Consider the following 23277-nt stretch of genomic DNA (forward strand, 5'->3'; position numbering starts at 1 on the left):
TTAAGTTATTTTTCAAAATAATTTAATATTTTTATTATAATGAAACACATGCAAGATTGCAAGTTCTTTTCATACAATGCTCTCGCTACTGCCATCAAGAATGAGTTCAATAATGCTTCAAATATTAATGTTATCTTTAACAAGAAGTTTGTGAAAGAATCTAAGTTTGGTCAGTATGTCAGACCATTAGCTATCGTCATTGACCGCAAACGTTATACTTCACAAGAGTTAGCAGTAGTTTTGAAACAAAAGAGTTTCTTCGTGAATGTCAAAGATACTCATTATACTGTCATAAAGAACTCTAACATTGACTTCTTCAGTATTGCTTTAAATCTTTCCGAACAGAAAGAATATAAGAAGGGTGAAACATCTGTGAAATATTATCCTTCATCTCTGAAGACAATAACGAACAAAGATGTTATACAGAAATTCTTACCAAAGGTTGAAGAAGCTTCTATTGACATTGACGAAGGAAGTGAAATGGTTGAAGAAATAGACCCTGAAGCTTTATAAGAAAATTTATTTTTGAAGAACTGAAGGTGTCACTACGTCACCATGTGTCACTCGGTTAATTAACTTCTTTTAAAAATGATGACAAAGACTGACATTTTGACGAAGTGCAAATCTTCACTTCGTGTCATGATGCAAAAATAACGCTGGAAACCATAGAAACGAATCCAGATTTTGTGAAGTTCCGGATGCTCATAATAATTTATGAGAATCTCATGGAGCGCAGCTTGCTTTATAGACAAAGACTGATATTTTGACAACACAGCAGGATTAATGCAAAAATGAATGTTATCGTTAATGTTATTGTTAATGTTATCGTTAATGCTTACAGTGTCGAACATAATTGACGTAGGATTCATGACTTCTTCGTAAATGAGTGTAAATATAGCACAAAAATATATTTTAGGTGAAGAGGTGAGATCTCACCCGTTTTTTCATCTCATTCTCTCTTCGTTAATGTTGTCGTGACTTCATTCTTCCTCTTTGAAGTTATCGAAATATTCTGTTATTTTTTCCTTCAGTAATGGTAAGTCTTCTTTGAATGTAAGTATTGTACAACCTTTGATGTCATAGTGTGTTTGAGGTAACGTATCTTGAACTATTTCCTTTATTTGCTCATTCGGTGTCATTGAAATCGGTAAGTTTTCACGATAGAACCAGTTTCTGTCAGATTTGTAAATCTTAGCAAGGTCGTAAAAGCTTTTGTTGTTTCTTCTGACTAAATGCAACATAACCATATCTCTGTCTTCTTCATTTTCCAACTCTTCAGTATAAATCATATACTTATAGTTCTTTTCCTTTCCTTTTGGTACCGAACGTGGTATTCTTTTCTGTATGCTTTTGTCTTTGGATTCAATGACTTCATCTTTTGCTTGAAGTTTCTTTTCCATCTCTCCACGTTCTGCTTTATATAGTTCATCTAACATCATGAAAATATAACAAGCATAAAGGTGAAGCCCACATTGCTACAGCATTTACTAAAAGTCTATGAACATAATAACCTTTCAAACCAGGAGCCAAATTCTTGCGATTTTCATACGGAATCTCTTCCCCGGTTTTCCGAGGAAGCAATCATATGAGGAAATTCTTCTAAAAGTTCTTTTGTCTGTTGGTTTTCAAACCAATGATATGCTTGCTTTGTAGAACGAAGAGCATTCATTATACTTTGCATTTGGTACATGTCATCTTTGACCGAACGAATGAGGCGAAGTTGTTTGTTATATTGTATGTGTTCGTATTCTTCATTTATGGCTTCATGAACGATAGCAATTGTTGTGTTCTCTGATGTTGACATTACTGTCTTTACATACAAAATAAAAAAATAAATAAAAATAAAATTAGCGTTATTTTCTGACTTTCACAAAAGACAAAAATAAACGCTTTACATGTATTTTTCAGCAACTTCGTCAAATAATTTATAGCTTTATCTATCTCATCTACTTCAAACGTTTTCTTTACCTTTTATGGGAGCACCATACATTTTCTCAAAAACTTCAAGCAGTTCTGTTTCTGCGGCTCTCATATCATTAACGAACACAACCTTGACTCTATTGACTGTAGAGTCATATCTTTGAGTTATTATATGTTCTTCCTATCTTATATCTCTTTGTATTGAAGTCCTTCGGTTTCTGAACGATGTAAAGTAAGCCTTCACTGCAACGTTCTGAGTCGAATGAACCATAAGTTATGAAGTTATATCCAACAACTGAGTCTAACCATAACAAAACTATTGGTATAAGACTTTGTCAATGAGATATCTGTAGTTCCATAGAACTTACCGATATCATAAGCTCAGGATTTCTTGTCAAAATTTTCTGCGTTGAAGCATTTCTAACCCAGTGGTTTGTTTTCTTTCAGATGGAGATATAATGTCTGACAAAGAATATTTGTTGTATTTCTTACAGTATCTTACGTTTAAATCACCTATTCTAACCACTTTGGTGTCATTGTCAATCTTTCTAACTGTTTCAAACTCAATGTTTGACATTACTTCTTTACATACAAAATAAAAATTTTTCTTAGAAAAAATTAGCGTTATTTTCTAACTAATGAAATTCATGAAATTTGGTCATTTTTCAGACAAAAATAATGTTTAGGGTAGATGGTTAGATCTAACCTGATATCTACCCTCATTTCTACCCTCATTATTTATAACCGTTTTACATGGTAAACGTTATGAATTCGTGAGATTCTAAACAATTTCGTAGCTTCTATTTCTTCAGTTAATATATCAAAAATTTTAACAATGCCGAAAGTTTCTTTATACTTCTTCTTGACATCAGATAAAAGGAAATCATCAGCTGTGGGATAGTTTTTATTAAGAAATGTCAACATGTCCATTTTATCTTCTGCTGGCTTTTCTGCTTCTTTCTTTAAGTCTGCGTAATCGTTTCTCATACGTTCTATCTCTTTTACTGAATAGTTATATTTCCTCATTGCTGCTTTACATTTTGAACATTGCGGATTCATTTTTGCGTTATACATTGAAACATTACCAGCTAAAATAACTAAAGCATCAATGGCTTTCTTTAAATCTGAAGCAGTTGGTTTTATCTGTTCGTTCCATACTTTGCCTCTTCTGTCTTTATCTCTTATCTGCCACACACATTCAGCAGCTAATGAAACAAAGTTATCGTAAGTCTTAAACTCCTCAGATTTATATATGTCAGAAATGTTTTTTATAAACCATGTCGCAATCTTTGTTCATAACTTTATGGTTGCAATGAAAACCAAGGAATTCATAATTTACTTTACGTATGAACTTCTTTATTTCTACTGAATCAGTAACTTTAACTTCAATTTCATCGAATTCAGGAATAGTTAGTTTTTGTTGCTGAACTTCCGGTAATTTAGGCAAATGGTCTATGATATCTTGCATTTCATAAAGATACTGTTCATTTGTTTTCATCTTTTCGCACTACAGTCTAAATTACTTGTTAAAAGTTCTTGCTTTATTCTTGTATTTCTGTTCAAAGTATGAAGAAGGAATGAAGTTTTCATCTCTACCAACATTGACGTAGGATTCATGATTAATGAATTTGGTGCCGTGCATGCTGTCGAAAGTGCTGATGTTTTGATTTTTGTAATCATATTTATATAAAAATAAAAAAAATAAATAAAATAAAATTAACTTTATTTTTTTTCTATCTTAAGGAAAATTCATGAGGGTAGAAATGAGGGTAGAAATGAGGTAGATCTAACCATCTACCCTAAACATTATTTTTGCTGAATTCAGCAACAAAATGAACGAGGTCAGATGTAAGTAAATACTTTGAATTCATTTATAACGCCTTAGTAAGCTCATAAAATGCTTGTTTTGCAATCACATTTTGACGAAGTGCAAATCTTCACTTCGTGTCATGATGCAAAAATAATGAGTTCATTTACTCACAATATTTTTGTACAAAATGTAAACTTTACATAACCGTTTCTATCGTACATATATTAGTTGACATTGTAAACTATCTTCATGTAAAGTATGGCGGTTTGAAACCGTCGGGAACCTTCACTTTTTGACGAACTTTCCGCAGCAAATTTTAAAATTTGTGAAAACTCAACGGTTTGACACGTACCATATGTCATTTTACTCAGAATTTTGTGCTGAATTCAGCAAAAATTATTTGTTCATGGGCTATGCCCCGCCGCTTTGCGTCTTTATGTTAAAATAAATGGTACCATTAATGATATCAATGACTGTTCTCGTTCATGTCTGATTTACATCTAATGAAAAAGTTTAGAAGAATTTTCTTATTCTTTCTGGCATATTTTTGTCTTTCCAGTACTCCCGCTCTAATGGTCCCAGATGTGTTGGCTTTGACCTCTCAAGTTCTTAGATGGTATAACATCTTCAACGCCTCCTTCATATCTTACTTTATAAGTGTCATCGTTTATGTTATAGCCAAGTATTTCAATAACCACTCCTCGCTTTGCTTCGTCAATGGTTTTAGCAAGTTTTGCCATTACTACTTTCGACTAATTTATGACGAGGATAAAACGCAATAGAGTCGTCGGCAGCTTTTAATAAGATATCCATTACCTTGCGTAGAGTCTACGATATAATAGTTTCTACTTAACCTTAAACGTTTCTTTGTCAACGGTTTGTCGTCAAGAACTACACGAACTTTTGTACCAGGAATGAGGGTAAATTGTGTTGAATTTCTGATATTTTGTGTTTGGCTTCGTTTCTTTTGTATATACTTTTCTTGTTGTTGTTGTGTCATTGAATTTTGTGTATGTCCTGTTGTAGAATGTGTTGAGGAATTATATACTTCGAGAAAGTGTTTCATTGTTTCTTCGGTAAAGTCTCGCTCTTGATTTAAATCTCTGAGAGTCCTTATGAAGCGGTTTATGATGCCGAGTATGTTATGGTTATGGTCTTCAGTAGTGTAGTGAGTTATGTTATGCTTAATGAGAAAATCTGTGATTTCATTGCTGAGGTATGCACTGTCTTGGTCTGATGTTAAAGTACTTGGGCTATGTTCTGCTACAAACTTTTGTAAAACTCTTAACACTTCACGAGTTCCTTTATTTTTCATTATATATGCATATGCTTTGCGAGTGTTAACATTAATGAAGATGAGGAATGGTTTATGTCCTCCTTTTCTGCTTTGAATGAGAGTGTCAAATTGGTATGCGTCAGGAGTGTTGGAGTAAATTGGTAAAAAGTAGTCGTAAGGGTTTATTTTTGTTTGATGTACAACATTTTTGTCAAAGAACCTTTTCACTTCAGCTCTGTTAGTAAATCCCCAACTCTTTGCAGCTTCATTGAACTTCTTAAATGACCTCCATGGATGTTGTTCGAATACTTCTTTCAAGCTCATTTATGTAAAGTTAAAGATTTTATTCAAGACGGTACCATGCGAATATAGTCATAAATGGTGGCATATAATCTTCACCCGAGCCTGTTGGATTTGTTGTGAAAGTGTGTGAATGATTTCCTGTGGTTCCACAAAAAATACCTGTGCTTGAATCTACTGGGTCACTTGAAATATCATATCTATTCATTCCCTGTCTATCCGAACCTGCTGCAAGATTTGTATAACCTCTTTTTGTTATTGAATCTGAATGACTACCTGTTGTGTTTGTAGTTCCTGTATGAGTGTGCGGTGGAAGGTTTGCTTCTTTAATTTTCTTCGAACCTCCTGTTTGCTTTGAATATCTAGCACAGTATAAGAATTTATCTACAATCTGCTTCCACGTACCAAAACCTAAAACTGTTTCTGGATTTGTTGAGTTCATTGATGTATAAATAGAGCCTATAGGATATAATGTTTGAAGTATTTCAGTCTTTAATGTTTGAAGCTCTGTTTTGTCGGCTTTCTTATCTAACATTGCTGGTAGTTCATATGTTTCAAAGTTTATGGCATGATATTCAATGTTCATACATTTACCATTTAAGGAGTTTAGTGTATCTTTTACGCTTGTACTCGGATTTTCTAATGGTGCACTTGAACCAAGGGTATAGTTCAATATTATGTCGTCTGCTCTAACAGTAGTGAAGGATTTATGTGTATGGTTCTTGTCGGCTTTCTTCTCTAACATTGCTGGTAGTTCATGTGTTTCAAAGTTTCTGACATGACCTTCGATATTCATACATTTGTTATTTAAGGAGTTTAGTGTATCTTTTACGCTTGTACTCGGATTTTCTAATGGTGCACTTGAACCAAGGGTATAGTTCAATATTATGTCGTCTGCTCTAACAGTAGTGAAGGATTTATGTGTATGGTTCTTGTCGGCTTTCTTCTCTAACATTGCTGGTAGTTCATGTGTTTCAAAGTTTATGGCATGATATTCAATGTTCATACATTTACCATTTAAGGAGTTTAGTGTATCTTTTACGCTTGTACTCGGATTTTCTAATGGTGCACTTGAACCAAGGGTATAGTTCAATATAGGGTGTCCAAAGGTGCGTTTAGCACAGCGCTCTATATGAGACTATTAAAGGAGATATATGCTGATTATAAATATATAATAAAAAATATGAATATATGTATATGATGAGTATGTTGTATTTTGGCGCCATGCCGGGATATAAAATGAATTTTGAGACAAGAGGCGGTTTCGCGGGAAATTTTGGCGGGATTTTTTTCATTTTTTTAATGAATCATAAAGAAAACATCCTCGCTCTTGCAAAAAAATGCAAAGACTGTAAAAAATCTACGAGACATTGGTAAAATGCTTCGGTATGGATGCTCCTAGCTATTCCACTGTAACGTATCATGTTAGGATGTATCACTTCATGAACAAAAAGGCGCCCATCATAAAAATTGACAAAAAATCGCCGGATCAAAGAAAAATCAAAGCAATTCTTCAAGCGCTAGATGAAGACCCAAGAGCATCACTCAGAAGGATAGAGGAGATGACAAAGATACCACGTACAACAGTCAGTTATTATCTGCACAATTATTTGAACTACAAACTAGCGTATACACGTTGGGTTCCGCACAACCTTAATTCAGTTCAAAAAAAATCTAGAGTCCAATCTTCGAAAGAGCTCCTCTCTATATTGGGTGCGTATCAATCCAAGAAGTTTCGCTTTTTAGTAACAGGGGACGAGTCTTGGTTTCAATATGCAACAGAAGCCAAAATCATGTGGATCCCGAAGGATGAAAATCCGCAAACATTCCCGAAGAAAAAAATTGACACACCAATGATTATGTTGTCGGTTTTTTGGGGCGTGAATGGCATCATCGCAATTGATATTCTTCAAAAACCTAATACGATGAATGCTCAGTATCTAATTGACAATGTTCTTACTCAAATTATCAATTCTGATGAGTTTGAGAAATCCAAACAACAAAAACAAAAGTTTGCAATTCATTTTGATAATTCAAGAGTTCACAAAAGTCATAAGGTAATGAATTACTTGTTGGAAAACAATGTCAAAGTTGTTCCAAACCCAATTTATTCACCTGATATTGCACCCTCTGACTTTTATTTATTCGGCACGCTAAAAAAGAGAGCTGAAGGACGCGAATTCGCGAGTCCAGATGATCTTGAAAATTTTGTAAGAGAGCAATTTGAGCAATTTTCTCATGATGATTTAAAGCGTGTCTTTCAAGCCTGGATCGATCGCTGCGAACGCGTGATTGAATCCAATGGTGATTATATTTAAATAAACTTTATATATATGTAACTTGTTTATTTCTATTCGCAGTATTCAGGTTTGTGCTAAACACACCTTTGGACACCCTATATTATGTCGTCTGCTCTAACAGTAGTGAAGGATTTATGTGTATGGTTCTTGTCAGCTTTACTGTCTAATGTAGCTTGAAGTTCATTTATATCGGAGATGTTGTGTTTATGAGATTTCAAAACTTTGTTCGTTGCTTCGAGTTCAACTTTGTCAGCTTTACTTTTAATAGCATCTTCAAAAGTTATTTTTGCCTTAACTCTCAATGTAAATCTTGGTTCAACTAATACACCGTTAACAAAGAAGTATGAAGCATAAATTTCATCGTTATAACCAAATGCTTCTGGTGCTTTACCCGTGTCATACTGTACAGTACAGCTTATGTCATAACCTTTAGCACGAATGAATTTATATCTTCTTTCATTAACATCTTCAGTGCTTATTTGTTCATCCTGTGTTAAATATCCATGGTAGTCCGTTATAATCTGTTTGTCTGAAGTTATATAATGAACGTGGTTCTTGACTTTATCACTCAGAGCTAAAAGCTCATTTTTGTCTGCTTTTTCGGCTAATTTCTCATTAACATCATTCACTTCTAATTCAACTCTTCCGCCAGAACTCTTATTATCATTAATCTTTTTCATTAATTCAGTAATTACGTCATAAAGACTATATTCTGTTTTCGGTTTTGTAAATAATGAGTCAAAATTTCTTTTCATCATTACATCGCTGACATTAATGATATCACCAATTTCTTTTTCATTTATTTTCTTCATTAATTCTGCAATAATGACGAATATATAATCTGTTAATTTATTCTCTTCATCGAGGGTTATAGAATATTTTGAAATTGAATCATTAACTCCTCTAAATAAATCAATAACTTCAGGATACACGTTTTTAATGTCTCGAATAACCCGACCAGTATCCTGTTGTTCATGTTCTTCGTTCCCGTCGTTACGTGGTTTTATATCTCTAACCATCATCAACGCAGCCATAACCGGAGGGTTTGTTGCTATCTGTTCGAAAATCCGTCCGTTATGTACGGTATATCTAAATAATTTCTTTGTGTTTGTTAAAACATTTGAAACAAGTCTTTTAAAACCATCTACAAAATTTCCTGTTTCACCTAATGTTCTTGCAGCATTTACAAGCTCACCCATTCCCGCTTTTGACCCCAAAAACGTCTATATTGCATTTATTTCACTCTGTATAGTTGTCCATTCAGCGAAACTAACACCCGCATTCGCTAAGCTGAAAATGAAATTCAGTGGATCAAACTTAATTCCACCTTCTTTTTCAATTTCAACGAACTCACTAACATGAGATTTTAAGTATTCTTTCGTTAAAATTGTTTTCCCCGATGTTATGTCATTAACGAAACTATCACCGTCAAAAGTTAACGAATTCAATTTCGTCGTTGATGCTTTTATTTCATACACCGCTTTATCGATAGTTTTTGGCTCACCTTCTTTAGAAGCATATGAAACATTAATGAATGAATTATATGTATTCGTGAATGAATTAAAATCAATGATTTTCATTAATGACGCCTTTAATGATTCATTTACTGTTGAATCCCTTAAAGTAATTAATGAACTGTCATTTATGAAAGGTACACTGCAAACCGTCGAGTTTGGATCAAATGCTGTAGTTGGTGCAGGAATATTAATGATATAAGTCATTAAATCATTAAGTGACGTAAATAATGTTGTCGTTTTTGATTTAATTTCTTTAGCATCTGTTATATATGGTAATTTTATTTCTGTAGTTTCTGAATTAAAGATATTCGCTAAAATGTTTTGTAAACTGTTTTGAACAGCTGTGTAAACCGTTGAATCCGGAACTCTTACGATTTCACCGTCCTTAATAAAAGGCATTGCACATGGTGTAGTGCTTGGGTCAAATCTTTTTGGATTATGATTCAACATATATTCTAATGCTTCATAAACAGACCTATATACGGTTGTATTATCTTTTTCAATAATTTCACCGTCCTTTATAAACGGCATAGTACATGGAGTTAAAATAGGGTCAAACTTTTCATAGTCCTTCCATGTTATGTATTTCTCAGTATTTCCATCAGTGATAACAATATATTTGTCAGTAAGTGTGAGAGAGTATTGACCAAAATATAAACGTTTAGCTCTGTCAGCTTCATACGCATATGCAGCTATACTCAGATTTTAATGAGAATAAAATGTTGTTCTATTTGCAAAGTACAGACCCAAACGAATACGGGACAGTAAAGCTACAAACAAACTTAGGTCTACAGAATGAGGCGCTTGCATTCAGAATGGTTGACTTCAATACTATCGCTTCATTCGTTATAACAGATGAAACAGATTTCATGGAGATTGAAATAGATGGAAAGAAGCACGAAATAAGATTTCACAATAATGTAGAATATAAGATGGAAACATTAGCTGGAGTGTTAAATGCTCTCATAAATACTACAATAAACAAGGATAACGAAGAAAACTTAATGAATGTTAAACTTATTGCAGGAGTTTTGAAGTTCGGTTATGCGAAGGAGTTTAAGATAACACGAATGAGTCATAGAGTACAACTTCTTTTGGGTGCATACCATATGACATTTCCTTTGAAAAGTGTTGACAAAACGATTGAGATGAAATCTGTTCCATACGTATGTTATGGTAATTGTTTATACATTGAGTCTAAAATAGCTAATGTCACAGGCATTTCAGGAGTTAATAGTAAAGGTTCAGTAGAATATAAATCCTTCTGTTATGCAGTCAATTCAATGTTCATTCCAAACGTTCCTGTCATAGCAACTCATTTAGGTAAATGGGTTCGCATTAGTCCTCATAATTTGAAAGACATGCAATTCAGACTTGTTGACTTTCAAGGAGAGCCTGTAGAACTGAAGGCACCAGTGCGAATGACTGTTGAAGTTGACTTTTTAGAAAATATTAAATGCAACAGTTTACAAGAGAACTCAGAGCTAAAAATATAAAGTATGAATGTTATGTATTAGGTCATGAACTTTGGTTGTTGCTGTTTGATGAAACAAATGAATTAGTTATGTCAGTCAAGAGCACAGAAAAATATTGTGTTAGTGAAAACTGCACCAAGTCAATAAGATTAGGTTTGCATTATGAAGATGAGTTCGATACTGTTGAAGAAGTTTTGGATAGATATTACAAATTGCTAACTTGAAATTTTTTTTGACTGACGGCGCAAAGCGCCAAGATGGGCTCAAAGAGCCCTCCTGACTGCTTTAATTTACTAAAACATATTTCAAACAAAGTTTATATTCTGTTGAAAGTTTTGTATATTCGTTCGAATATTTATACTTAAACTCAACTCCTGTAGTTCCTGGTGTTTCAATGATGCGGATGTTACCTATTTTCATGAATAGTGGAGTTTGACCACAGCATTCGATTTCAGGGTCGAGATAGTCAATGACACATTGTTTCCCTGTTATTCGTGAGATAACATTTTCAAGGTCTCCTTTGTTTAGAATTATTTGGTTCTTGCTTATAAGATTTACCAAAAGCTTCTTATCGTCTTTGAGTAAAATTGTTTGGTATAACTGAAGAAGGTAATGGTCTACGTTATCTGAAGATTTGTTTGAACATTTGTGTAAGGATTGTCGTTGGCTTCTCTTGAAAGAATTTGGTCCAGTGGTGGATACTCTAACTTAACATCTGATGTAGCGTTAGCGTTTGAAGCTGAGTTTAAATTCACGGATTTCAGCTCTGGTTCTGGTTCTTTCAAACACTCTGAACTATAGTTCTTTATGACAATATTGTTTGTCGTTCGTGAGTCACATTGATGTTGGTTCAATTGGAACATTAACGGCACCAGCTAAGATGGATTTGCTTCTCATTTCATATAGAATAAAAACCTTTTAATGTATGAAATGAACAATATACTCGACAAGGGTTTGAATGTAAAGCTAACGAATGAAAATATTGTTGAATTCACTGAGACAGGAGCTGTGTATAAAGATGTAGAACTACTGAACAAAAGAGCTAAGGGAAGAAGCAGGAACATGAACAAAGGGTGGAAGCCTATAAAAATTTATGTCAATGATGGCTCAGGAGGTTCAAACATAAAGTATGCAGAAAGTTATAGATTTTATGCTGTCAAAGGTGAAAAGCCTTCATTTAAGAACAGCTATTCTAACGCATATCCTCAAAAGCTAACGGATGGGGAAGTGGATGATATGAATGACAGCAAAAATATTAACAGAAATGGCGACAGAGATGCATGGAATTTGTTTACCATCAGTCAATTGAAGGTTAAACTTTAAAACAATGTTGGTCGTTCCCATGGAATATTTTTGACTTTAATGGTATTAGTCATGATATGAATCTCAAGGTATGAACGAGGAGAGATGAGAGACTTATATGCTTCCCAAATTTCTTCAAAAGGTAATGTTATACCTGACTGTTTCCAAATGAGTTCAATATCATAACGTGAGAAACCTTGAAAGATAACGAAGTCAGTTATGAGACGTTTTATGTTTAAAGCTAAAAACCTCCATGTTTGCATAAGTATTGCTACAGTTAAGTGGTAATGTCTGACTTTAGTAATGATGTTAGCTAATGGTGAGTCTGGTTTTGACACTAAACCTTTTCCGGCGAAGTCGTCACAAACTAATAAAGTGTTTGATGGATATTTTTGAAGGGGTATTTTGAAAGTTTTGACAGAATGTAGTTTGTAAGTCGTTTCATATCGTAAACTCCTGAGTATTGACGTAAGTGGTGTTTGTCAATAATTCTTTCCATCTCTTCTGAAGTCTTTTGCATTCCTGACTGTATAAATTCAACGATGGCATAATATTTCCTCTTACGTCGAATGTAACGTTGAAGAAATTCAATGAGTTCACTGTCTGGAACTTTAACGACAGAGGCTTGAACTTTTGACATAAATGTTTTCGCTGTTGAGTCCATAGAGTCTGAAGTTGCTGATATAATGATTTGGTCATAGTAAGAGTCGTTTCCTAAACGTTCTGTTATGAGTATATGACGAATGAGGTTGAATGTCTTTCCTGACCCCATCTTTCCACAATAGAAATAAACACCATTTGAACAGAACTCATAGTCCTTACTGAAAGGAAGAATGAGAGAAGAGTTAAGTTTGTCTGTAGTTTCATTCATGTCTTCATCTACGTCATGTATTAAATGCTTCATTTTATCTCCATTAAAAATGCAAGTCAGAAATATTCAGAACATAGCACCGAGTCTAACTGACAAGAGTATAAAGATATACTATGAACATGCTATGATGAAACCAACCAAAATTCAAGAAAGTCAGTATACTTATGAATATCCAAGACACTGGGTAGAGTATGTAGGAGGTGAGAAAGCTATTGAAATCAGACAGGTTCGAAGTATTCCAGCAGGAAGAACAATATTATTGAAGAACTTTAATGTTTTGAGGTATAATGATGAAACAAAGAAGCAAGATAGTTTTCCTGTTGCTGTGTATGTGAACCTAGACACAGGAGATGACATGAAAGTTTTTAATACAAAGCTTCAAACGGTAGTGAGAGAACAACTGACTGCGGAAGGACATCCATTACCTTCAGAAGTTACCATAGCATATAATTTTGAAACAAACTCAATAGATTTTAAAGTCATCTCTGCAAAGAAGTCAGGTTTTACATTTAATGAAGCAGATGTATATTCGAATGAAAACTTCAAAGCTATTGCATGGTTAGATAATGACGATTGCTTTAAGAAAATATTTAAATTCAGTGACTCAAAGATGTCAATAGATGACCTTCGTGGAATGTTACCATCGACGTTTACAGTTGAAGGTTCAGCAGGATTGCTTACAAGATTGTCAATTGGTGGTATTTGGTCTCGTGAGAACATTGTTATAAAATCCAGTATAAGTGAATTTGCTGAAGAATCTATATTATGTCTTTCAAACTATATGTATTCGCCACCGAAGCATTATAGTATAACAAACTTTGTCAGTAAGTTTAACATAAGACTTGTCGAACCTTCTTCAATGAAAGATGTTGTGCTACCTAAAGATGGAAAGGATGGACTCATTATTGAGATGATTTTAATAGCATATTAAATGAGCTTGTTCTTGAAGGTCATTCATGATGAAATAACTGTTGTAGAAGATGTTAGCAATTGTTCAGACATTTTGAAGCGTATAGATGATATAAGAAAGAAGTTTATGAATGAGAATGTTTATGTTTCATTGACTTTCTCCAGTAATGAGAACTTTTATGAGATAATATTGAAGAGAGATGATTTTAATATGGTGTAAATGGTAGCTTGGGCAGCTTTAGGCGCAATGGGAACAAAAGCATTAGCATTTGGAGCAAAAGCACTTGGAGCTTATGACGCAGTAAATAAAATGAGTGGAGGAAGGTTTTCGAAGACATTAGATGCAAATAAAGGAAAGATTGGAGGCTGGGTTGCAAAGAAGTTAAGATTAAATAAAATAGGGCTCATAAATAAAGCATCCAATTTGGTTGCGACTGAGTCAGAAAATGCTTTAGGAAAGGACGATGAGTTTGCAAAACACGCAAAAGACTTTAATGACCAGATGAAAGGTGAAACAATGCATTTAAATAGAGTCGATGGAACTAAAGAAAATGTTTCTTCTCCACCAGTAGTTCTTCCGTATGGTCCCTATGGAATGTATGGAAACCCTTACGAAAGACCATTTGACCCATTGACTGGTGGAAGTAACTGGTATCATTACGGCCGAAGAAGAAAGACAGTCAAGTTGGAGACAGACGTGAAGAAAGCAACTAAAAAGAAACCAAGGAAGAGAGTTATAAAGCAATGAATTCAACAGGGTGAAAAAAGAGGGTAGAAATGAGGGTAGATCTACCCATCTACCCTAAATTTATTTTTGTGCTATGTTTTCATACGTGTGAGGGTGGTGATATCATTAATTTTTAAGTTTATTTTTTATTTTATTTTTATATAAATGACGAAAACTATTGAGATAACAAACTACAACGGTCATGAGTTCAAGAATTTGTTCTTCGTTCCTCGTGAAAATACATTCTATCAGATACGAGGGAGAAAGGGTAAAGTTAGTTTGAGCGTTTATGAAGGAATGAAGAATGGAAAGTTTATACAAGCATATGATACAAACGGTAAGCGTGTTTCATTAGCTTTGTCAAAACTTACAGGTATAAACTATGACAGTGATTTTGACCTATATGAAGAAGAAAGTGAGTCAGAAGATTATGAGCTGTTATATGAAGCACAGCAATGGGAGGAGTTGCAATACTTTTGTAAGTGAGAACGTTTATTTTTACAGTAGTGAAGTCGTTTGTGAAAACGTTAGTGAGGTGAAGTGGTTGGCGGCTTTGTAAATATTTAAGGTTAAGTTGGTGTTGTCGTTTGTGTTGTAAAATGTACGTTAACGGTTTCGTAAAGTGTCAAATTCACATATCAAGGGTAAGGAGGCGCGCAGTGCCGTCGTACCCTTGATATGTATACTAACTATAGAGATTCTCCATACGAACTAGACCAATGGGAACAAGAAGATTTAAAGAGAGAATTTAGAGAATATGAACTCGCTAAGATAGCATTAGAAGCTGCAGAAAAGAAGTTAAAAGTTTGGGGTCGTTTTGTACAAAAATATTGTGAGTAAATGAACTCATGATTTTTGTCATAAACGACCAAAAATATATTTTATCGTTAATGGTTTTTAGGTTATTCAATAATTAATTATTTTTGAAGAACTGAAGGTGTCACCACGTCACCATGTGTCACCGGGTTAATTAACTTCTCTTAAAATTACTGACAGCATGACATTTAGACAACAGTCCAGGAAATAAATTTTATCGTTTATGTTTACGTAAATGTTTTCATTAATTATGAAGGTGTCACCACGTCACCATGTGTCACCGGGTTAATTAACTTCTCTTAAAATTACTGACAGCATGACATTTAGACAACAGTTCAGGAAATTTGATGCAGTCCAAAAATAAAGTTAGTTTTAAAATTATTTTTATTTTTTTATTCCTATATAAATGACAGCAACAAACAACAACAGCAACTTTATCATTTCTGATGAAAAAGTTATTGATTCATTAGCTGAGGAATTAGTTACGGCAGAAACTAAAACCCTCAACGAAAGAATTGGTGAAAACAAGATTTATTTACACAACTACCTCAAACACGATGGAGGAAGAGGAAGGAAAACTGGTATGGCTTTATTAGTAAATAAAATATCAAATTTAACGATTATAGATGTTGATATCAATAAATCATACAATGATGAACTTAAAGAAACGGTTAGAAAAGATATTTTATCAAAACTTTCGGATAAAGATGTTATCGTTAAAACTGCTTCAGGAGGTCTTCACATTTATTGTAACACTAATTTCTTCTATTCAGTTTCGAACAGAATGATTAAATGCTATTCCTGCAATGATTATGATATTGACATAATGACTTCTATGGATGATTCAAAGCGTTCTTTAGTAGTTATGGCTGATTCAAGAGTTCGCAAGAATGCAACAGAACCAATCAATACATACTCATTCATTCGTGGAAGTTATGATTCAACATTAACCAGAACAGTGAATGATATATTAAATGATTTGAATATTAAGGTAAGAGTTGAACAGAAAAACGAAGAAATAAAGACTATCATGAATGAAAACAAAGATGTAAACATTGACGATAAACTTGCCCAGAGCATAGTTGATGGCATCTGTGATTTTGAAGTACATAATGACGGTGGAAACATGAATTTAGAAAAAGAAGTTATATTATTCACACTGTTTCAAGCAATTAATTCGTTACCTAATCATTTAATTAATGAAGCATACGATAACGTTTATAACTTCTGCAATTTAACTGAAAATGCAAAAAGTAATTTTGAAAAAGCACGTAGTAGATATGCACATTTAATGACTTCTCCATTTGTTTTGGTGAAGATTCTAAAACTATATCAAAAGGAATATTATGATGAATACGTTTTACCTTTATTACGTAAGCCAAAAATAACATTTGATATCAAACTTGATGACTCGTTTTTGATAACAGATATTAGACGCAAGGCTGAAAATCATCAGTATAAAAACAGTTCTGAAGTAATTGAGGATTTATCACGTGTAATCCGTTTTGTAGATTGTGGAAATAAATATTTCATTCAAAAGGACTATAATATCCACGACAAAATGAATCAAATATCATTCGTTCTTCAATCAAACATGAAAGAGTCACTTAAAATGATTAAATTATTTAAAGAAGAAGGTAAAACAATAACAGCATGGGGTGTACTACTAAATCAATTATCCTCATTAACCGTTAAGGGTGTTTGCTTTAAATCTGATTCTCCAGATGTTTTCTCAACGTTTCAGGGTTATAAATACAACGTTCTCGAAAAACCAGATTACTCAAAAATTGAGATGTTTATGAATTTCATTAAAGAAGCCATTTGTGATAATAACGATGAAGTGTATAAATACCTTCTCGGCTGGATTGCATCAATGATTCAACATCCTGGAATCAAGAATGAAACAGCAATTATTTTGAAAGGACTTCAGGGAACAGGTAAAAACAGATTTACAGACATTATTTCTGAACTTCTCGCCGGTTATTCATGTAAAAACATTACTGAAATAAGTGAGCTAACGGGTAATTTCAATTCAGTAGTTGAGAATAAAATGTTTCTTGTACTTAATGAACTCAAGAATGTAGGTGAAGACAGACTCGCAAACTTCAACGCTTTGAAATCAATTATTACGGATAATGAGATTAGAATTAATGAAAAGAATCAACCCAGAAGAACTGCTCAGAATGTTGCCAATTTCATTTTGGTAACTAATAACGTCTACCCTGTCAAAATTGAAGTTGGAGACAGAAGATACGTAGTTTTAAGAGTTAATGGTAAATTTAAGGGTCAATTTGATTATTTCAAGAATTTGATGAATTCATGCACAAAGGAATTTTATGATAACCTTTTAACATATTTTATGCAATATGACCTTTCATCATTTAATGTACGAATCATTCCGATGACTGAAGCCAAACAAGATTTAATTGAATTATCAACAAATCCTTTAGATGTATGGATAAATACACATTATGATGAATTGTGTGCAGGTATGACGTGTAAAAATGCTCTATTCTGCAAACCATCAGACATGAAAGACAAAAACTTTCAAATGAGCATTAAGGATAAATGTGATAGGAAACAGAGAAGAATAGATGGTAAACAAACATGGTGTTATGTTTTGAAAGAAGAAATGAAAGGATTATATAAACAGGTTGAACCAAACGATAATGAGGATTCATTTACTGATGATGAAATACCTGTAAATGAAGCTTTATAAAGTATGATTTGAATTTATTTTTGCATTAATCCTGCTGTGATGTCAAAATGTCATGTTGTCAGTAATTTTAAGAGAAGTTAATTAACCTGGTGACACATGGTGACGTGGTGACACTTTCAGTTCTTCAAAAATAATTCATAAATGCCTTCCTCCTTTCGTACCTGTTGTCTAAATGTCATGTTGTCATCATTTTTAAAAGAAGTTAATTAACCTGGTGACACATGGTGACGTGGTGACACCTTCAGTTCTTCAAAAATAAATTTTCTTATAAAGCTTCAGGGTCTATTTCCTCAATTACTTCACTTCCTTCTTCATCATATTCAATCGTTGCTTCCTCAATTACTGGTAGGAGCTTATTGATTATATCTTTATTCGTTATTGTCTTCAGAGATGAAGGATAATATTTCACAACTACTTCACCTGGAGGGCTCTTTGAGTCCATCTCGGCGCCTTGCGCCTTTTGAATTCTTTCTGCTGCGATAAATCTAAAACAATGCTGAAAAATTCAACGTTAGAGTTCTTCATAATCGTATAATGTGTATCTTTGATATTTACAAATATTCCTTTCTGTTTAAGTAATACTGCTATTTCATGTGGTGTGTAACGTTTTCTGTCAATAATGATAGCGTATGGTTTAACGAACTGACCGTATTTAGATTCTTTCACAGACTTTTTATTGAATATAACGTTCACGTTTTTTCCATTTATGAATTCACCCTTAACAGCAGTAGCGAGAGCATTGTATGAATAGAACTTGTACTCAGACATTATTTTATTAAAATTAAAAATATAAATTATTTAAAAAATTAAGTTTATTTTTAAATTATATTTTTTACGGAAAATATTTTTTTTATTTTCCATAAATGATGTATAAAAAGCTATCTAGATTAGACCATGAAGAAATTAAGAAGTTATTGAAGAATGCTGACATTGAAGTTAGCAAAAGATATGCGACTAACAAATCTTCATTAGCTAAATACCTCAATGATTACAGAGGTGTAGTCACTTACGAGAAAATTAATGATTACATTAATAACAAAACATTTCCTTTAAATGACGTTGCTATTGACTTATATCATAGACGTTCAGTACCTCATGAAGTAAGAAGAGAAATGTATGACATAACAAATGCAAACGTTGGTGAAACACGAAAGAGAGACGACACACTGAAACAACAGAGAAGAGAGATGTTTAAAAGTGCTATAGAACAAGTTCGCAAAGCTAACGATGTCATTCGTTCCATTGACGACAAACCAAAAGAAGGTGAGAGATGGTTAAAGAAAGATGAAGAGAATAGGAAGAGAAATGTGAAGTCAGGCAATAGACTCATTGACTTTAACATCGAAGCTTTAGATGAACCAAACAGAGACTACTTACACAAACATTTCGGTAAGGCTTTCATGAGACTCTTAGAGAAAATTAAAATAAACTCACAACAGAGATGGATGGTATGTTATAAACTTGGTGGAAAGTATGAATGTTCTACGTTAAACCTCAATAATATTGGAACATTACTACATCAGCTCTTGAAGGAGAACTTTATATCAGAGATAGAAGCAAATGCTGCAGGTATTGTTGAAATGCACTATGACTTCTTCTTGACAAACATAAAGAATCTTACTGAAATAAAGATGTATGATTTAACAGAATATGAAGGCTTAACGATGTCAGATGTAAAGAAAGGCAAACCAAAAAGAGACCATATAGAGATGAAAGCACACTGACAAATGACCAGAAAGCCATTTTGGAAGCTCTTAAGCAAACAGGAAACCCAGCACTTATAGAAAGCTTTTGGAAAGATAATGGTGAAAAGAAGTTTTATAAAAAGAGAAGCGGTCAGTTCTGGAAGTATCTTTGCACATTACCTATAAATCTTGAACGCTACCAAATCTTCAATGAACTGAACAAAAGAACTGCAACACTTATGACAGAGGACAATTGTTTCGTTTATGCTTGCATTCAGGCTGGAGTAGATGAGCAGACGGTGGACCACATGAGAGAAGTCATTCGTGTTAGAGACTTTCCTCAAAGTAAAGTACAAGAAATTTCTGATGCAACAGGTATAGCATTTAATGTTACCATTGGTTATTTCAATGACTCTAGACATAATGAAATAAAGAGATATATACCAAAAGAATGTAAAACTATTCGAACTATTGACTTACTTCTTGTTGAAGACCACTACATGCTAAATGAAAGATTACCAATGACAACATATTTCATTCGCAACTATATAGAAATCTTGAAGGAATGTGGTGGAATGAACATTGAGAAACAGATGAAGATTTATACAAAGAGAGAAGATAAATATGTAGTTCGTAATGATAGAACTACACCACTATGGGATGTTATGAAAACATTGTGGGAGTGCAAATATTTCGAACCTATTTCTTATGGAGAACTTTTCACATATACGACTGACTTATATAAACAGAACCTTGCACCATTTAAAGACTTGTCATATGCTCCAAAGTATTGTGTACAACTGAAGAAGAAAGCCGAGTCAAAAGAAGTAAATAAAAATAAGTGCAAGTTCATTCCTGAGCATGTTTTCTTTGCTGACTTTGAGTGCAGTACTGATGGCTTTCATAAAGCTTTTAACATCTGTTATGACAGTGAAGATGGTTCAGTGAGTGAAAGCATTTGGGGTCAGAACTGTGCAACAGAATTTTTGGAACGACTTCCTGACAAGAGTTTAATATATTTCCATAACCTCAGTTATGATATAAACTTCATCTTAAGACACATGACAGAAGTGAAAGGAACTCCCATCATTAAAAGTTCACGAACAATGCAAATAACTGGTTTATATAAAGGACGGGCAATTATTATAAAAGACTCTTACAGTGTTATAAATAAGAAGCTTAAACTATTTCCTGCTATGTTTAACTTACAAACAGGACCGAAAGAAGTATTTCCATACAACTACTACAGCAGTGTTTTGTTAGCAAATGACAACAGAACTGGTGTCATTTCTGAAGCGTGTAAGTTTATCCGGGATGCGGATACATTCATGAAAAACATAGATTCCATCAAAGGTTGCAGAATAGATGAAAGCCACTTCGACTTAGAAAAGTATAGCACATTTTATTGCAAACAAGATGTAAGAATTTTAAGAGAAGGTTTTGTTAAGTTCCGCAATGACATATTGAAAGAATTTGATTTAAACGTTTATGACTACGTTAGTATTTGTTCAATTGCTAACAAATTATTTGAGAACAGAGTGTACTTCCCGAATGGAAATTTATATGACCTCTCAAATAAACCAAGAGAGTTTATTTCGAGATGCATTCAAGGTGGAAGATGTATGTTGTCAGATAACATTAAACAAAAGAGTAAAGAGAAACTCATTGCTGATTTCGACGCTGTTTCATTATATCCATCAGCTATAGCAAGACTTTATACTTTAGAAGGAATTCCAAAAGTATTGAAGGATGAGATGCTAAGCACAGAGTATCTCATGAGACATTTATTCGATGACGACCAAAAGGAACCCATTGGTGAAAAGTTTATGTCTGGCTTCTTTGTTCTCATTAAGATAAAAGAGATTGGCATACATAGACACTTTCCTTTAATAGTTTGTGACCCTGAACTAAATCCAGAACTTAACGTTCCCAGAAGTTCAAACACTTGCTGTTTAATGTATGTTGACCATATAACATTACAAGACCTCATAAAATATCAAGGTGTCAAATGTGAAGTGTTGCAAGGATACTATTACGATGGAAACAGAGATATTAGAATAAGAGATGAAGTAAAGAAGTTGTTTGAGTTAAGGTTAAAGTATAAGAAAGAAGGAAATCCTTTGCAAGAAAATATAAAGCTCATTCTGAACAGTATTTATGGCAAAACTATTCTATCTCCTATTGAGTCAAAAATAACCATAGTAAATGACAAAGATGCTATAAGATATGCCATCAGAAACTACAACCATATAGTGAAGTTCGAAGGTTTGGATGGTTCAGATAAAACTATTTTCAAGCTAACGAAAAGCATTTGCAGACACTTTAACTTCTGTCCACTTGGTGTTAACATTCTGTCTATGTCGAAGAGAATAATGTGTGAAGTATTCTGTACTGCTGAGGACTTAGGAATGGACATCTTTTATAGCGATACGGACAGTATGCATCTCTACAATGAAGATATCCCTCGTTTAGCTGAAGAGTTTGAGAAACGTTATGGAAGAGTTCTCATTGGTAAAAACCTTGGTCAATTTCATAGCGACTTTGCAGAAATCACAAAAGATAAACAAAGTTTAGCATACAAGTCAATATTTTGTGGAAAGAAGACTTACATAGACTTACTCACGAATGATTTAAATGAAGTTGCATTTCACTGCAGAATGAAAGGCGTGAAGCAAGATGTTATTGCTTTAACCGCTAATGAAATGTTTTCTGACTCTGTTCAGTGTTTCTATGATGAAGATAAAGGTATAATGGTTCCGCAAGGAAAATTTGACAAAGACTCTGAGTTCAGTGTTATGAAGTTATATAAAGCACTTTATGACGGTCAAGAGATTGGATTTGACTTATGTAAGTCTTCTAGTCCTTGCTTTGCTGAAAAGTTTAACTTCTCAATAACGACTAAAACAAGCTTTATTCGTAAGTTGAAGTTCTGAGGTCATTTATTCTTGTCAGCAATGTGGTCATTCATGATAAAAATAAGCCGCTAGCGGCAAGGGCGAAGCCCATGTGATCATTTACAATACAGCTATTGTAGAGTTTAAGAGTTGTGTTTCAATGTAGAGACAGTCCTTATGGTCTGGAGGTAAGAACACTGGGCAGTTATGGTCATGAGTGGAGAACATGTCTATCCAAAACTCACGATTGAAGCCAGTCAATTTATAGTATTTAGGGTTAGGAAGTGGTGAAGTTCTTGTATGACCAATGAACTCATTTTCAACTCCCTTACTTAAGTTTGAATATAATATAGCTTGCTTTCTATCCCAAATGCCAGGTGTTACAATCTTTGAAAATTCATTTTTTCTCGGAAGCATTGCATCATAATTGAAAACATTCTTGAAATCATCACTTGGTTCAGAGATTTGAAATCTTATACGTAATGGATTTTCTTTCTTTTTAGCTACTTCATTGAATGGTGAATATATAACAAACTGACAGTCATGTGTTCCATCTTCATTTTCATTAAATTCATAATGAAAGTCTATAAGTTGTGGCTGACTACCTTCTTCTTTCAGTTGTGCAAGAAACTCACGTAAAGGCTGTAAAGTTTGTACTTCAATGTTAAACTTTTTCTCGAACATTTCATTAAATGAAATCATACATTGCAACAATGTTGTATCGTCTTTAAAGTATTTGTATATGTGAATGTTTTG

At 33.5% G+C, this 23277-nt stretch overlaps 12 protein-coding genes and 5 pseudogenes across 17 annotated transcripts, besides 3 other annotated features; 9 read left to right on the forward strand and 8 right to left on the reverse strand.

Moving 5' to 3' along the window:
* Positions 1-15098: part of a mobile genetic element that runs on past the window's edge.
* Positions 40-513, forward strand: TVAGG3_0567830 (uncharacterized protein; the record flags this gene model as incomplete). The annotated part of the gene is made up of 1 exon (XM_051238668.1): positions 40-513. One exon carries the CDS (start codon positions 40-42, stop codon positions 511-513), a length of 474 nt encoding a protein of 157 aa, XP_051096492.1.
* On the reverse strand, positions 981-1804 carry TVAGG3_0567840 (annotated as a pseudogene). The gene has a single exon. A coding segment is annotated over exon 1 (824 nt).
* TVAGG3_0567850 lies at positions 1892-2497 on the reverse strand (annotated as a pseudogene). The gene has a single exon. A coding segment is annotated over exon 1 (606 nt).
* On the reverse strand, positions 2659-3159 carry TVAGG3_0567860 (organellar and viral DNA polymerase type B; the record flags this gene model as incomplete). Its single annotated transcript, XM_051238669.1, has 1 exon — positions 2659-3159. A coding segment is annotated over one exon (501 nt), but the record flags the coding sequence as incomplete, so codon positions are not given.
* On the reverse strand, positions 4244-5330 carry TVAGG3_0567870 (annotated as a pseudogene). The gene has a single exon. A coding segment is annotated over exon 1 (1087 nt).
* Positions 5350-6312, reverse strand: TVAGG3_0567880 (phage tail repeat-like family; the record flags this gene model as incomplete). Its single annotated transcript, XM_051238670.1, has 1 exon — positions 5350-6312. One exon carries the CDS (start codon positions 6310-6312, stop codon positions 5350-5352), a length of 963 nt encoding a protein of 320 aa, XP_051096494.1.
* Positions 6402-7704: a mobile genetic element.
* Positions 6498-7624, forward strand: TVAGG3_0567900 (annotated as a pseudogene). Its single transcript has one exon. A coding segment is annotated over exon 1 (1127 nt).
* Positions 9789-10357, forward strand: TVAGG3_0567910 (uncharacterized protein; the record flags this gene model as incomplete). The annotated part of the gene is made up of 1 exon (XM_051238671.1): positions 9789-10357. A coding segment is annotated over one exon (569 nt), but the record flags the coding sequence as incomplete, so codon positions are not given.
* Positions 12268-12771, reverse strand: TVAGG3_0567920 (uncharacterized protein; the record flags this gene model as incomplete). The annotated part of the gene is made up of 1 exon (XM_051238672.1): positions 12268-12771. One exon carries the CDS (start codon positions 12769-12771, stop codon positions 12268-12270), a length of 504 nt encoding a protein of 167 aa, XP_051096496.1.
* TVAGG3_0567930 (uncharacterized protein) lies at positions 12821-13702 on the forward strand (the record flags this gene model as incomplete). The annotated part of the gene is made up of 1 exon (XM_051238673.1): positions 12821-13702. One exon carries the CDS (start codon positions 12821-12823, stop codon positions 13700-13702), a length of 882 nt encoding a protein of 293 aa, XP_051096497.1.
* TVAGG3_0567940 (uncharacterized protein) lies at positions 14573-14893 on the forward strand (the record flags this gene model as incomplete). Its single annotated transcript, XM_051238674.1, has 1 exon — positions 14573-14893. The coding sequence occupies one exon, from the start codon at positions 14573-14575 to the stop codon at positions 14891-14893; it is 321 nt and encodes a 106-aa protein (XP_051096498.1).
* A 531-nt stretch (positions 15099-15629) lies between the features above and the next one.
* On the forward strand, positions 15630-17942 carry TVAGG3_0567960 (uncharacterized protein; the record flags this gene model as incomplete). Its single annotated transcript, XM_051238675.1, has 1 exon — positions 15630-17942. One exon carries the CDS (start codon positions 15630-15632, stop codon positions 17940-17942), a length of 2313 nt encoding a protein of 770 aa, XP_051096499.1.
* Positions 15630-23277: part of a mobile genetic element that runs on past the window's edge.
* Positions 18327-18710, reverse strand: TVAGG3_0567970 (annotated as a pseudogene). Its single transcript has one exon. A coding segment is annotated over exon 1 (384 nt).
* On the forward strand, positions 18806-19615 carry TVAGG3_0567980 (organellar and viral DNA polymerase type B; the record flags this gene model as incomplete). Its single annotated transcript, XM_051238676.1, has 1 exon — positions 18806-19615. A coding segment is annotated over one exon (810 nt), but the record flags the coding sequence as incomplete, so codon positions are not given.
* Positions 19867-21277, forward strand: TVAGG3_0567990 (organellar and viral DNA polymerase type B; the record flags this gene model as incomplete). Its single annotated transcript, XM_051238677.1, has 1 exon — positions 19867-21277. A coding segment is annotated over one exon (1411 nt), but the record flags the coding sequence as incomplete, so codon positions are not given.
* Positions 21985-22560, forward strand: TVAGG3_0568000 (organellar and viral DNA polymerase type B; the record flags this gene model as incomplete). The annotated part of the gene is made up of 1 exon (XM_051238678.1): positions 21985-22560. One exon carries the CDS (start codon positions 21985-21987, stop codon positions 22558-22560), a length of 576 nt encoding a protein of 191 aa, XP_051096502.1.
* Positions 22642-23205, reverse strand: TVAGG3_0568010 (uncharacterized protein; the record flags this gene model as incomplete). The annotated part of the gene is made up of 1 exon (XM_051238679.1): positions 22642-23205. The coding sequence occupies one exon, from the start codon at positions 23203-23205 to the stop codon at positions 22642-22644; it is 564 nt and encodes a 187-aa protein (XP_051096503.1).

Source organism: Trichomonas vaginalis, chromosome II (assembly GCF_026262505.1).
Source record: "Trichomonas vaginalis G3 chromosome II, whole genome shotgun sequence".
Lineage (NCBI taxonomy): Eukaryota > Parabasalia > Trichomonadida > Trichomonadidae > Trichomonas > Trichomonas vaginalis.